The 15,750-nt window shown below is 36.6% G+C and overlaps 1 protein-coding gene across 2 annotated transcripts in view; it reads right to left on the bottom strand.

Moving 5' to 3' along the window:
- The window catches only part of ERBIN (erbb2 interacting protein), a gene marked incomplete at both ends in the record, with an annotated part of 63,881 nt that overhangs the window by 35,638 nt on the left and 12,493 nt on the right, over positions 1–15,750 (bottom strand). For both annotated transcript variants that reach the window (XM_082012939.1, XM_082012938.1), the window contains 3 exons: positions 3,498–3,554; positions 9,824–9,913; positions 10,689–10,767. In XM_082012939.1, the coding sequence (XP_081869065.1) occupies positions 3,498–3,554; positions 9,824–9,913; positions 10,689–10,767 (226 nt within the window). The remainder of the gene's footprint in view (positions 1–3,497; positions 3,555–9,823; positions 9,914–10,688; positions 10,768–15,750) is intronic.

Genomic DNA, 15,750 nt, shown 5'->3' with positions numbered 1-15,750 from the left:
ACACAGCTATTAAAAATTTCAGATTTTCTTCAAACAGATGAAGTATTACAGTTGTTCTGAATATACAGGTCAAAAATTACATTCTATGTAAAAATAACTTACTTTCAATAAATAAGGCAATGTGATTACTAGTATTATTCATGAAATATAGTATTATTCATGAAATAATCTCCAAAAAGGATTACACTCAACGTCTGTCTCTAGATTTTATTTTCATTACATTATAGTAATTACGCTGAGGACAAACCAGGAATTTAGCACAAGTAGGTGAAGACATGATCAAGACAAAAGGAGAAGCCATTTTTTGCGCTGCACACATAGTATACACTGGCTTTAGGGGAAAGCCTTTAAACTCACATTCCCACTGTTTCAAAGAAGAAAAAAAATACATGAAAGGGCTACTTCCAGAAGAATCTGAGAAACAGTTTCCCTCATTTCTCAAAGCTCACGAACTGGACAATTATCAGTAAGCCAACTGCTAAAATTAATTTTCCAATTCTAACATAAGTTATCTTAGTCTCTCTGAAATATTGCATAATCTGAATTTCTCAAAGCTTTCTGAAACTATGTCAATACCAATTTTAGTGCTGTATGTTGCTAACAAATTTGCCCCAATGCATCTCCCAGAAGCACAGCTGAAGGCTCATTTAAAGGACCTAGCATATTATTTCGCGTCTTTGAAAACTCTGTGGGCAACACTACATTGTACTTTTATTGATGTCTTCAATTTAAAAAGATCTTAGATTTCTTCTGTTTTCAAGCTATGTTAGTAAGACTGTGGGCTACTAGAGAAAGCAGTCCAAAACTTCACTGTTGATCTAAATTTCAGCCTCAAGAAGTACATTAAGGGAGATTCACAGCTATGTGGGATGGAATTTGATACATTAGTTTCAATAAACAATTATTTGAAAAAATGGCTTAACATTTTTATAGTCCTTTCATTTCAACAGTTTTAAGATAGTGCCTTGATTATTATTTGAACTGAATTTTCAGCTTAGAAATAACTCCTAATTTTAAAACAGTCTCTGGCTGTGGATAAGCTCCAAGCAAAATGATGCATTTGGCACACAGAAAGGTTGATTTAGTATGTTGGCATTAATTACCCATTTTGATTAACAGTCTTTCAAGTGCTTTAGCTTCAGTGTTAAAAATTATATACATGTTTAATTCAGAAAGAGGACTAGCTGATTTTGTAGAAATTTATCCAAATACATTTCTCATTAGAAATATGAAATAATTCACTGTAAGTATGAAAATATTAAAAAGGTGAGTGTGACACGGAAACAAGAAAAGACAGCTGTATTCTATAGCAAAAATACTGGCATGTACTGTTATATCTTACTAGCTTCAAAAAAAGCCTTTGGACCTTCTACACTGTTTAAAAATGTACAGCATGTTCTTTTTAAAACACATACTCAGGTTTGGAAAACTGTGTTAAGTTCAAATTTCACATCAGGTTCTGTTCTAACATAATACATAAAGCCAGGCCATGGATGCCTTTGGTGGCCAGGTCAACTGCTGCACATTGTATTATCCTGAAAGGCAGATTCACCTCTTGCATGCTATGGACACCGCAATGAATTTGTTCTCCCCAGTGTACGTAATTCGTAAACAATGTAGGTTTCCAGTGCCTCACTGCAGCATAATGCATATTAATATGGTTAAATTAAACACGTAGTCTCAATAGCTTTAATCTCCCTTAACTGAACCACAAGAGTACCAGAAGAGAATAACAAGGGTGGCATCTCAGCATGTACTGTAGATCATTATGGAGGTGCTGCAGAGGATATCTTCATGACTGTTTAGTATTCCAGCAAGGATGAAATCCTGAAAACACTGAAGTCCACAAAGAAATTCCCAGCATCTTCAACAGAAGTTGTGTTTGGCTTAAATACATTACAGCATTTGTTTAAATGTCTTTTGTCACTACAAGAAACCTCCATAAACTACTAAAAGTTATCGCATGTAATTCATACTATCAGTGTTAATTACGGCAACTAAGGTCAGGGTAATTTTATGAACAAAATCTGTATTAGCTGCAAGTTTTAATTATAGCTGCTGTTACTGAGTCGGAAGTAGCAATTTACAGAGCTACTACCCTAAATTACTTGTCCTCTAATTTTTTGTGCTGAAAATTAGTGATAGCAGGAAGAGCAAAGGTGGATAGAGAGTATTTATATCACAGGAATGAGTAGAATTCTTCACACCTGGAAGATTTAAATTCACACTTTCTGATGCTATACGTTTAATTCCAGATATGAGTTCTGGCATCTTTACACAGCAGACACCACAGTGCAGTATCTAGGAACACAAAAGGGAATTCCAATGGAATATACCCCTCAGTCATGTCTTAGCATAGAATTAGCTACAGTCAGTAAGAAAACCGGCTGTTGTGTTTGAAGGGCTGGCAATTCACACTACAGCCTACCACATGCAAGTCTCCGCTAGCATATGAGCTGGACAGAGTGCGTATTCAATTGTTATCTCCTTTTCGCCACCAAAATATCTTACACCCACCAAAACCAGTGCTTCTCTTTACCAGTTTCTATTGCCAGAGGAGGACCCCTTTTACACCACACCAACAACACATTCAGGACTCTACAGCTGGTTATTCACATTCCATCTTTGGGATCTCTGTTCTTCTCTTTGTTGGAACTTTTATACCTCTGCTAACCCACTTAGATGTTCAGGGTCCAAGTCAGAAAATTCAGAGCATTGCTCTAGCTCATAGAAACAGCAGGAACTGCAACATCATTAGACCGGGCTTGTTTGATGAAATGAGTGAGAACTGCAAGGCAGGGTTTAAGAAAGATGCTAGATTTTAAGAGAGGTACGATTAGATTTACTGTTAAAACAAATGCTGTAGTAATTTCCAGAACTATTTTACTATTACTGAAAACAAGTCTGAGGAATATGCTGCCATTATGTTAAACAAGCCTGCTGCATTACAGAATAAGTACGGCATAACAGATTCCATACAACACAGTAACGAGCTGTTACTTCCTTCAGCCCTGAAGCATATTAAAGTGTTCAAGTCATGTGAATTGTACTCCCTCAGTCACTCTGAACAAGCATCCCAAACTCCACATTTGATTTAGAGATAATGTTCTTAATTACCAATGTCTAAGTCTCAGACATTCAGCCATCAGAACTGTACACAGACAGGCATCTGGACAGCCACACAGTATTGCGTGCAAGATGCATCAGACACCTCAGAATGATCATCCTGAGGTGCCCACACACTGACTTAAAAGCTCAACAGGTGGATCAGAAATCCACAAAGCTTTACACAAGAAATAAAAGCTGTATAGGCAGACCAGTCAGTCTGAAGGGAGATATAATTTCGGTAGTATGAAGGGATAGTTCCTTGTGACAACTTAGTCCATGTACTTAGCTACACATTTAAGTTATCTACTTTTCAATATGCACTACATTAATTAGTATAACTACAGAAAAAACCCTTCAAAGTAGTTTAAGTCAGTGTCATCCATACTTACTTTGGCAATATTTTTAACTGGTTTTCTCTAAGTTCCAATATCTGCAGTTTAGTTAATCTGTAACAGAAAGGCAAAACAAATTATTGCAATATACTGTATTTTATGACAAAAGCAATCTCTGAACTTCTTTATATTGCTGAATTTAAAAAAAGAGACCTAAATACTTTCATCCTTACAGAAAAAGTATTTCAAACATGTTTTGTGCACAAATCTGCATGTTATTTTAAATTCATTTGTTCACTGGGGTTTGGTTTTGGTAAAACAGTAAACAAACTAGACATTGCCTACTTTTCTGCACCTGTCTGAACACATTTATTTACCTCCACCCCAAAGATTTTAAAGCACTTCATTGGATTCATTATGGGTACATGTTATCATCATATACAGAATTACACAAGAAGTAACAGAAGAAAGGTAGGATAAGCCCACACAAGTTAAGATGCTGAATTTCTAATACTGGCAATGTATCAAACCATTTCATATAACAAGCCTCATCAGAGGAATACCTGTGGTGTTCCACATGGTAAAAAACAACTATTAAGTTCATCTTGGATTTCCTTCCATATTCTCTTTCTAGTCAGCTTCTTAATCCATTTTGATATTTCTGTTAGAAGGCAGTTTGACCTTTCTTTCTGTAAATCCTTGGTTGCAAGATAAATAACGTCTAAATCCCAAACTCAACTACTTGGCCAAGATTAAGTTCAAAGCAGTCTTGACATTCAAGCAATGTACCATCCCCAGTGGAATTTTTTGCCTCAGGACAGCAGTGACAAGACTATCTCTTTGTTAAATGAAATACAGAAACAGAGTTTGGTTTGGACAGGACTGTGAAGACAAGCGTTCTATATGTGATCCAGTAACTGCCCTCATACAACACAAAACAGGGCATTAAGCTCACTGACTCAAAAAAGAGCTTAGTGAACAGGCCAGTCTTTCTGAAGGTACTTAACTGAGTATGTGGTAAGGACAAAGACAAAAACCTTAATTTTGATTAAGTAGGAAGAACTATACTTAAAGTAAAAATAGAAAGCTGAAAACAGTATTTATTTTTCCTCTAGACATTTGCTCATTTTTGGATGCATTTGAAAGTAGCAATCTGCCACCTACGAATAACTAAGAATATAAGTCACCTTGAAACAGAGCAGAGGTCAACATAGCCCTGCATTGCAAACAGTACTTGCCATCTGGTAGCAACTGCTAGAGGGGAGCCTCTCCCCCTAGTTTTCCTCTCAAAGGAAAACCAACACTCTAATAGTGCTGAAAGAATACCCTAATAAAAATCCAGTTCATAGTAATATCACTGATGTCAGTCTAAGACATAACTGGAAAGGACTTCCTTTCCTGCCTGCATCCTAAGATATCCATTTGTGACAAAAACAGAACTTGTTTAAGCACCCTTAGATATGAATGGTCATTTTGGGCTTGGACTGGTGAACAACTGGAGCATTAGGCTCCAGCTGTTTTGCTTTGATGACAGGGAAAACAGCTACACAGTTTCTAAGTTTTCTTCACAACATGAGCATGCAGTCAAGTTTCTCAGTAGGAAGCAAGTAGAAGCAAACCTCCGTTCATATGCTAAACTGTATGTATGCATGCCAACACTTCATTGACCTTTGACAGAACTGACTGTACTACACTTCTAATAAGTTAATCGTCTGAACTTAAAGACTGCCTTTGGTGATAGAAAGGTTCATAGCTTTGTGACCTTGTTTCATGTTCTGCTTTTTTCATCAGCTAACCCTCAGAAACTGAAGATACAAATACTGAATTTCTTATGTGTAGAGCCACACAGAGGCTACTAGGGAAACATTTTCAACCCCTCCTTGCTGGGAGATACACGCTGTGTCTAAACTAGTAATTTTCTTGCCATAATTGATGAGAAATATTGGACTGAAGCAGTTGTAATTTCTTCCATTATGACTGAAAGGGTTAATCCAAGTTTAATATAATAATACACATCAGATACTCAGCCTAGCTGCTCTTTAAATTGCTTAACCCACGCTAATAATTTGAATTGCTATAATGGAACTGAAAAACTGAGGTTTAATTTGGAAGAGAAATACAGACAGAGAAATAGTCCACCTATACTAAAGGAAAAATAGAAGTCATAGTGTCAGAATACATTTCCTGTGCCATCCTGTCACAAAGGTTTGTCATACTCATACAGAAGTATATACTTTCTCAACTGTAAAAACCCATAGCCACAGAAAAATTTACACACCATCTAAACACAAAGATGGAACAGAGTATTATTCAACTTTAAGGATACCTGGTGTAACAGCCTCAGCAAAATTATAGTTGCGGTACTGTTATTTAATGTAACCAACTTAGTCTGCTTTTAAAATGTAGTTCAACTTTTAAATAAAACAAAATCTCTACATGAACATCCTGCCAGGATAAGATCAATACTAAATCTGATTTCTTATACTATACAGTCTGTAAAAAAAAATGCAAAGGAAATATATAGCAGGTATACTTAGAAACTCGCTGTTCAACAGCAGTCATTCCTTGGAAAGTTAAAAATATTTCATGGAGACATGTTCTTTATTTTCACCTCCTTTGCAGTTTTGCTAATGCAGCTTTTTTTTTTTTTAATTGTAACTAAAATACAAAGGTAAAAGGACTGAAATATATGTATCCTAAGGCAGGTTGCATTTGCAAAAATTTCAGCCAAATTGCATATATGTAACAAAATTAAGTCCCTGATTTGATTATCACTATATGTTTATGTAAAAAGATGTCCCAAAGTAGATACTAGTAAAAATATCTACTACTGTAAATAGTACTGACAAATTGTTGAGAAAGAAGATTAAAAGAAAATTCATTGCAACATCACAGTAAAAAATGTCTGGAAGCAATACCCTGTTACAGACAAGATTCTCAGAGTTTTTAGAACGACACTGAAGATAAACTCCTTGCTTATCTTAAACACACATCAGTAAATAACGTTTCTCTCAAAGCCCTGTCTCAAAATAGGCATGCAGTGAGCTTCAAGTTTAAAATGCTCTGCTTATGTATTTCTGTATTTATATGTAAATATACATGATGTATTTAGACACAACAGATACAGTTTTCTTAGGTAAGCATAAGCAATTCTCAGATTTCTGTGCGCTGCCATAAATGCTACCTGTGGGATCTGTGCCAATATTAATGTATTCAAATTAGAATTTGGGAATGGAGGAAAAAAACACTTTATCACCTCAGAATTTTGAAGGAACTGGCACATTTAATCAAAAGTCTGGTCATTTTTAATGTCTAACAGACTGAACTGGTATGACATCACTGAAGGACAGCAAGTATGTAATGCTCATAAGGAAGGGGAAAAAAGATTGGATAATTTTGACCTCAATAGTATGCAAAGCTTTAGCACAAATTCTGAAGGCAAGAATAATGCATGGAGGTAAATGTAGTCAAATGCTGCACAGACATACCAGAAGTAGTTTGTATTACACAAAGTTTTCTTTCCTAAGCACCAGGCTGAATGTTACTGACAGAGGTGCTCCAAGACCCATCTATCCTGTTCAACATTTTTTAACAGCAATCTTAAAGGATAGGAAAAATGTGTAAGTTGGCTGATGCCAGACAGTCACAGACAATACACTGAATAATTAGGACACTATAGAGAAAACTGTGTACAACCTTAAAGACTGAAAAAAATAGAAAAGGAACAAGATGCCATAACACCAAGTCAAGTCCTTGTGATTTCCCTGTAGAGTCATCAGCCATTTCTAACTGAGCTGTCCAATGCATTAGTCACATCATGTGGGAAACAACACTAGGCAGCTGCAAAAAGGGCTAGTGGAACACTAGAGCATAACCACAGACCTTTCCAAGAGAAAAAAAGAAGATAATCATGACATTGTACAAGCCATGAAGAGATGTCAATTTGAATTCTAAATATAGCTATATATATCATCATCCTCTGTCAAAAAGAAGATGAATTCAAACTGAAACTCATTCCAAGATATATTAATATAATCAGGCACAAAGGGAAACCTGCCACAACAGAGGGAAACAGGATTTTGTTTAGTCTAACAAACTAAGAGGGATATGAGAACACTATAAAAATAACACGTGAGAGAATGGGGGACAACACTCATGAGAGATGATAGCAATTAAACTGTGGAACAAGTGAATATGAACAGTGAAAGAGAAACTGATGTGAGAAACTAGTTAGAAAAACTGCGGGAACAGAGACCTTGACACATGGAGCAGAAAAGCCTTGCTAGCTTTAATATGGCATTGGCTTAGTTTTTAAAATGCATTATTGCCTATAGTTGCCAGTAAGAGCAGGCAAGAGAACTCAGTTTCTTCATGTGTTCCCATGTAATGAAAAGCAATGGCTATAAAGCCATATACAACACAATTCATGCACCAAACTGGAAGAAGCTGAAGTTTGTCCTTTATGGGAATAACAAACAATGCTTTAAATATCCCAGAAGCTTCTATCAGAACTTTTTTGTTTGTTTTTTAAAAAAGTACTACTATATTCTGAAGTACAAGACAAATGACTGTTTGCGCTAGCAAGTGTTTACACCTAGTTGTGAAGTTGTAGGGTGGCAGCGCAGTCTGATTACGTACAGAGCAGAAGTACTCAATGTCAAAGGGGTCTGAACCTTACTTTGAAATTACATTTTACCACTTCATTGTTTCCCAATTTATTTGATCTAAATCTTCCTATAGAATAGTATTTATTCAGTGCAATACCATTACTGGCAGGTAAACTTATAAATGCTTTGAATTCATTTAAAAACAGCTGATGAGAAAAGTCTTGATTTCAGTTTCATTATCCTACCTACAAGCTAGGATGCTGCAAGTCATTGTTTATATTTTAAAATCCAAGGCTGAATTCTTCATAGCTATTAAGACAAACGTTACACTGGAGAATTGGCTTTCAAGTTGCCTTCAGCAACTGATTTATTGTTAAGCTGTTAGCAATCAATGACTTCACCATTTCTCTAACTATTAAGCATTACAGAAGTGGATAGTGATGAAGAAAAAATTATGAGGTTTTTTTAAACTAGGTGTAAGGCTAACTACTTAAGACCAAATGTATCAACCAGAAGTCTTCAATTTAATCTGTAGTGCCTGGTTTGCACTATGAAAATTTTGCCATTTGGTTAGACTATTAAAAAACAGAGCAGAAAATGTTAATAAATATGTTAAAAATTATAAAGATGTATGGGCAATCATTAAAATGCCAACAAGTAAAGACTACGCATCTTCCAGACACTTCTTCAACCTTAATGAAGGCTTTTGAAACACAAACTTTGTGTACCAGAAACAAGCATGATGATTAATGCTCCTGCATCATAAGCAGCTTTTTTGTTATCTTAGTGTGTAACAGATCTAGTGCTTTTAATTGTTCGTCAGGGAATGACTAATAAGTGGACAGAGAAGCATAAGCCAACAACTCCGATCACAGATGACTAATAAACTAATGGTCACTAGTGGACTGCACCTACATCTTCTGACCTGCCAAACTTCAGCAGCACAATTTGGGGGCTTTTCTAATCTCTTGTAAACTGTGCTGACCCAACATTAACATTGCTGTCGCACAGCAATATGCCTGGCTAACTAATAGCCCTATTTCCTCAAAAAGAGGCTTGCTATACATGGAATGGGGTAGGAGAGTGACAATCTAGGAAAAGAGAGCATAAAGTAAGAGTGAAGAGAAGGGTGGGAAAAAAGCAGAAATGGCTAAATCAGCATTGTAAGGAGAACAGCATGAACTACACTCATTTAGGAGTCTTCCTTTTAGCAATGTTATCCTTTCACTTCTGCTCCCAAGAATTAATCCATTTTAAAGAGACAGGGGCTTAGTACTTGTCTTGTATTTAAGCTACTGCATGAATAATTTTGCTTAGTCAGGACATCGTAAATATGCTTAGTCTTTCAGAAAGATTCCTGACAACAAGGCACTTGAGAATTACAGATGTGCATGAAGGAATCTGTGCATCCAGGAGAGGACAAGTGGAATTACAGATGTCATTATCTGCTTCACTCCAATAACTAAATGATAAACAACCTGTATTTCAGAAAAACTAGTCTCCCGTACTTACCAGACTTGTGTTGTAAAAGCAGCAAGTATGTAAATGAGTTTTATTTCTTGGCTTTTTTTAAGGATTCTCTCTGTCCTTCAAAAGCCCAATTAAAAAATGGTGATAAAGATTCAGGTCTTTTTTCTGTAACTAATATGTGGCATAAATGGATTTGTAATGTACACTGCTTCCCCTCCTCCAGTTCACACTGCTTGAGAAGCAGCAGAAACTGACCTGCATAAATTTAAAACTAAATGTAGGTACTAAGTTTCAAACTGAACTTACCTGCCAAAATTGGCTGGCAAAAACTCAAGAAAAGCATCATTCAGGTACAGCTGCGTTAGGTTTAACAGCTGGGAAAATCCATCTGGAAGCCTATACAGAAATAAAATAACATAATGCCTTTGTTTCAATTATAGTCAGGGCATTAAGTCATACTTTCCCAAACAATAGTATAGTATTAAAGTCCTACATACTGATTAACAGTAAAATTAAGGTGGTACCAGAATTTCTAGAAAATTGCACTAGATACTTGCTCTCTGTAAGATTAGTTTCAAAATTATTTTTAAGAACCGACTACAATATCTACAGGCAATAAAAACTATAAACAACAAATATAGTCTTGCTGTGTATTTGTGATGCCCTGATACTTCATGTGGAGGAGGCATTCATTAGAATACCTAATTGTAAACCTACACAACACTTTTTTTCTCCAGAAGACTTATGTTGCGCAAAGTTTGTATCTCTGGCAGTGCCACTTCTGGCATATTAATTTGGTCACTATATAAGGTGACAGGAAATTCTGTTCATATAAACTAAGTTTGAAAAACAGTGGTACAGGCTTTAGAGTAAAATTACTGTTACTAAGAAAGAAAACTCTTTGCACATTTCTCTATATTCACAGAGAAGTGATGGACTTAAAGCTGAGAAAGCCACATGGTATAATGCAGGATTGCCCACATAGCCTATTAACTTGGGCAAAATACTTCAATGATATAGCTATACTGTGTCACAGTGCAATGATGTTAATGAAGATACTTCTCAGGTAAATCTGCTCCTTGCCTCCAAGGGTTGGTACATGTCTGGGGCAAGTCTGAGACTCAGCAGTGTTTGCACAAAATATAAGACATCAAAAAAATGACAAACTTACTTTGAAATTGGATTTACACTGGCCTCAACAATTGTCAAGACTTTACAGTTTTTTATATTTTCTGGAAACTCCTGTATGCCTGCAAGATACAGGGAAAGGTTGGGAAATTAGACTCCATCACAGGTATAAAATGTTGCACACAAGACCACTAGCCGTAAAAAAATTCATTCATTTAGCAACCAGTGAACTGGTTCTCTGCTATTTCATTTTAGATACAGTTTTCATTAAGGAAATACTCTTATGCAATGTCAGTTCTTTTACTACTCTATTCCTAAAGCATTTAATATTGCAGCTTAGCAGGCAGCTCACCAGGCAACATTCTAGAGACACGGTACACTTAACGATTCCCACTGCTCATTACCAAATATTTAAGTACCTGTACTTTGTAACATACTTAAGATCAGGCCCTCAGCCCCAGTAGTATTTATTAAACAAACAAAACAAACAAACAAAGAGGCATTCATACAGTATAACAAAGTTTGTATTCATACATAGAACAGTTTCCAAGAGTATCTGTTTGTCAAATGCATGCCTTCATGACTTGTATGACATCCAGGTGAAATGGTAAGGCTTGAAATCTTAAAATATGTTTACAGCATTCATGGTTCTGAATAGATACACCAAAACGTGACATACGCTTGCTGTTAGCTTCAGAGTATTTGTAGAGAAGGACAAAAATTCTGCAGACACATTTATGTCTGAAAATTAAAACAGTAAGGAACCTCTTTTTCCAAGGTCATCTCCAAAAACATCAGAGTGAATCTGCAACCCACATATCTGCCAAATTTGTATTTGTCAGAAACTGACGAAACAGGCCTTGAAAACAGAAGACAGGTATCTACCACATCAGTAGGAAATCAGCACTGAATCATTTTACTGCCCAAGCCTTTCACCCCAATCTTTACTATAACATAAAAACAAATAAAAACATGGTTATCACAACTGCAACTGCTTTTGCAATGTATCACTACATTGGTTTTGTACTGTTTATTTTTAAATAAACTTGTCCTAAGTATAACAACCGTTCATACTACAATCCTTCCACTTGGATTAAGAATACACTGGGTTTTTTTCCAAGAAAAACCCATATGCTAGTAAAATAAAGTTAGTGCAAAACAACTGGTTTTTTTCAGATAACAAATCTACATTCTTTATCTTTCAATTAAAGCATGTAATTGTGTCTGCTTCTAAAGTGCTTTATCAGGTGTGTGGAAGGGGCAGCATGAACCAGGGAATGAGACCACTAAGAAGGAACCGTACTCTGTGGATGCTCGCTTTTAGGGTCATAAAATTTCATGCTGCTCCAAGCAACATTAACTCTTACAGTCCAGCTGCAGAGAGAAAGACAAGGGCAGTGTGTCTTCTCACTCAGATTGGCAGGTGGGACTTGATTATGTCTCTCCATGTATCTGTTCTGAGAATACCAAAGCAGAAAAAATGTGCCGAAGTATCAACTGCTAAGTATGTTTTTACTTACATAAGAAATTACATGACTTCTGATGCTACCTTAGAGTTTGGTTCTTTCTATGTTGGGCAGTAACAAGACTGACGTGGTATATTAGGACTTAAGTGATGGCAATACCACCTGACAGAGAAGTAGTCACAAAACACTTTCACGTAAACCGATTTGTGGGGCAAAATCACCACGATAACTTTTCCACAAATTCAGCTTAAGTAGAAACACCGTTTCTGTCAAAGTAGACTTTTAGGTCTTTCTTGACAGGAACCTGTTTGTCATACTAAATGGTTGAGACTATTACTTTTGACTCATATCAGGTGGTGTACTCTGCTATTGAGATGTGAAAGGCAAGAAAAGCACACTATGCCACACAGTTAATTCAGGTGTTTAAATACCTCCAAGTACCTCACACTCTTTTGGGAAACAGCTAGTTGAACTTGAGAACAATGAAATATAGAAGCAGAGGAATTGAACCATCAACTGTAATATAGGCCAAGATTTCTGACGTTTCTGGTTTACTACCATGCGTGCTCATATATACTCACACATGTGTAAATAAAAATAAAAATATAGCTTTATATACATGGCTTAAACCATGTGAAGTTTACTGGGGCTGTGAGTGGAGTCAAAGCAGATGACTACAGGGAATACTGATTCAATTTACTTCATCACTCTCAGTTCAAAACCAAAACTAAGAAAGTAATACTTATAATGTAATGAAGCCTCCTTTCTGGGAAGCAGCAGTGATATTTTCCAGTCCAAAGACAGGTTTAAAGAAAGATTAGAAAACTAACATAGAAAGACTAGAAATGTATATTACCTATTGCTGTCATATAATCTTTATATAAAGAGAAACACATTTCCAAGAAATTTAAATATACATGTTCTTAATTCCATTTGTAGCAAGAAGCCTCTTTCACCAAACAAGACTATCCAAACACACAGATGGAAAGCATCTAACATGACACAGTGCCCTGAGCCATGGCAGATGAACAAAAATATAGCACATAAGAGGCCTGTACAAAGTTATAGATGATTTGTATGAAGTGGTCTTCTGTTGTCTAAAAAGCACATCAAGACCTCTTTACTATTGATGATGAAACTTTACCTTCTTAAAGTAAGTGCCTACATTAACCAGAGTAAACCACTGCTAAGCTCCTCCTTCAAGGCTGAGTTGTTTCAGGCTCACTCTGCGCCAATGGTTTTGCTGTTTGAATTACATTGAGAGATCCTCTAAGCTTATTTTTCTGAAAGATGGTCACACTACTGGCTTTGGCATGGTCTTTGGATTAAAGATTGCTCTGGTCCAACATGTTAAATCTCATGTTTTTAATATTAATATTAGCTTCCACTGCCTGTGTCAAGAATTCACTGAAACACAGAAGACTTAAATCTGTGGTAACTACCTAGAAAACAAAACACACAGCACATCTGCTAGAAAGGAGAATGATAATGTAAACTTAGTCTCAAAAGAACAGCCAAATAAAATATTAGCTATCCAAATACAGACATGTTAAATCAGCATGCTTTTGTATATAATTGGAGGACTCTACAGTAGTCTCTTGTTTGACTATGCCTTGGGCAGCGGTAGCAAGTTTTAACAACAAATCAACAACAGAAATTCAACTGATATGAGAAAGCTAACAATGAAGGAGCCCATGAATTTAATTTTGCCTCTTCTTTGAGCCAGGATTGTTGTGGTACATGCCATCTTTAACAGCCTCATTCAACACTTCAGCATGGGTAAATGGCAGCCATCAAAGGAACAGTAAATTGGGAATGACAGCATGAAATATACCTGATGTTTGTATATACATTCAGAAGAGAAAAAAAATTAGCAGACCACTCCTCTCTACCATGTGATAGGAAATTGCATCTACTAACTGGCTGTACAACAACCTTCAGACATCCATTTTTCCTCAGCTACATTCCTCCTGCATGCTAGAAACATGCAGTTACTGTTGGATTAGGATTCTTTCAGTTCTCCTACCAAGAAAGCTAATTCAGGAAGCAAGTAAGAAAGAAGAGTAAGAAGGCAGAGAGACACTGGAAAAGATTAGAGAAGCACAAAGGGCTGTAAAGAGCACTTCATAAGAGGATCTGTTCCTTCTTTCTCTGCTTTCCATCTACCCTTGGTGTCCTCAATCTTCTTCCCTGTTAAGGAAATCTTGAGGTTCTCCATGACAACATCTTTCCACACTACTTTTGTAACACTGTGCTAATTAATCCATTTGATAGCCACCCCCACTCTCCATAAGCATCTGAAAAAATGAGCATAGCAAATTGAGAGCCACATTCTTTTCTAAATCCCATTTTTCTTTTGGGTTTTTTACTGCTTTATATGCCGATACTCAAGGATTATACCGGAGGAAGACAGTGCAATAGATAACCCCCAAGTAATCTAGTCTGTTGCAGCCTATCCTACTTTCCTTGAAAAGCATCACATGGACAGGTTCTCCATCCTGCTGTTTCCTACTTTATATGGTAACAACCATCACCCCCAACTCATTTCAGTGCTGTAGCTGATTTACAGATCACACTCACTGTTTTCCAAAAAAAATACAAACCATCACAACCATTTGCAAAGCACAACAGGAGGAAATACAATTTGCGGGTAATCTTTAATTCTAACTACCAGATCCAAACTGAACAGAGAGCAAAGTTCTTTTTGTAGTGTAGTTTCCCACAGAAGTGAGATTTACGTAATAGCTTTTAGTATTTACTTGTCTGTTCCTACTTCCCTGTTTTCCCAAGTTTTAGAAGTTTTATACTCTCTGACCAATTTCTACCAAAAACAACACTTAAAAAAAAAGGCAGGGAACAGGGCAGGACTGGAAGATTGTTAAGGAAAATTTGGGAGTAAGGTAAGGAAGAGGATTCTTGTCCTAAAATTCTTGTCCTAAGCCAAAAGCAGAAAGCATTCATCACTCTGAATTCTACTTGGCAAAAACTCACCAACTAACCAGCCTAACTTAGAAAGTGGTGTTTAATCAGAATTCCAGATCAGCCGTGGCACATGCCCAAAGGGCATACCAAAAAGGTCATATAGGGATTTTGGGTCTATGGCCACAAATTTGAAGGTAATCAACCTCAGTTCTGAATCACGTAACACAGCTGAAGGATGGAATTTCACCCGATCTCTAACTCCCCAGAGAGCAATGATTGTTTTGGCACATCAAAGCAAATGTGCACAAATGTCTCTTTGTTTAGACTGGATTGAGGCCATTGTAAGTATAATTGGGGTCCCACTCACCATCTGGAGTTACACTCATCTCCTCCTCTCCTCACCTACATCACAAGACTCAGTGTAACTTGCAGAGCAGGAGCAAAAACTAGGACCACGTTTCCTCTCCATCAAATTTTTTTCACTCAGAAATATGAGCAATTCTGGATTTACAGAAAATTGTGCAAGTCACATCTGCTGCTGGCAGTATCCTTCACTGCAATGGACTGCAGAGCTGATACCCCAGTACGCTACTGTTTCAGTTCTACTGCAGATGAGGGCTTGCTCTGCTGTTCATACTGTAGTCATGTAGTCGTACTTTCTTCAAAATCAAATGCCGAAACTAGTATGCCCAGACTTCAGTTATTGAAACTATTACT

The sequence above is a fragment of the Phaethon aethereus genome (assembly GCF_964289735.1).
Source record: "Phaethon aethereus genome assembly, chromosome: Z".
Lineage (NCBI taxonomy): Eukaryota > Metazoa > Chordata > Aves > Phaethontiformes > Phaethontidae > Phaethon > Phaethon aethereus.
The sequence above is the reverse complement of the archived record's forward strand: the minus strand, read 5'-3'. Positions and strand labels throughout refer to the sequence as shown.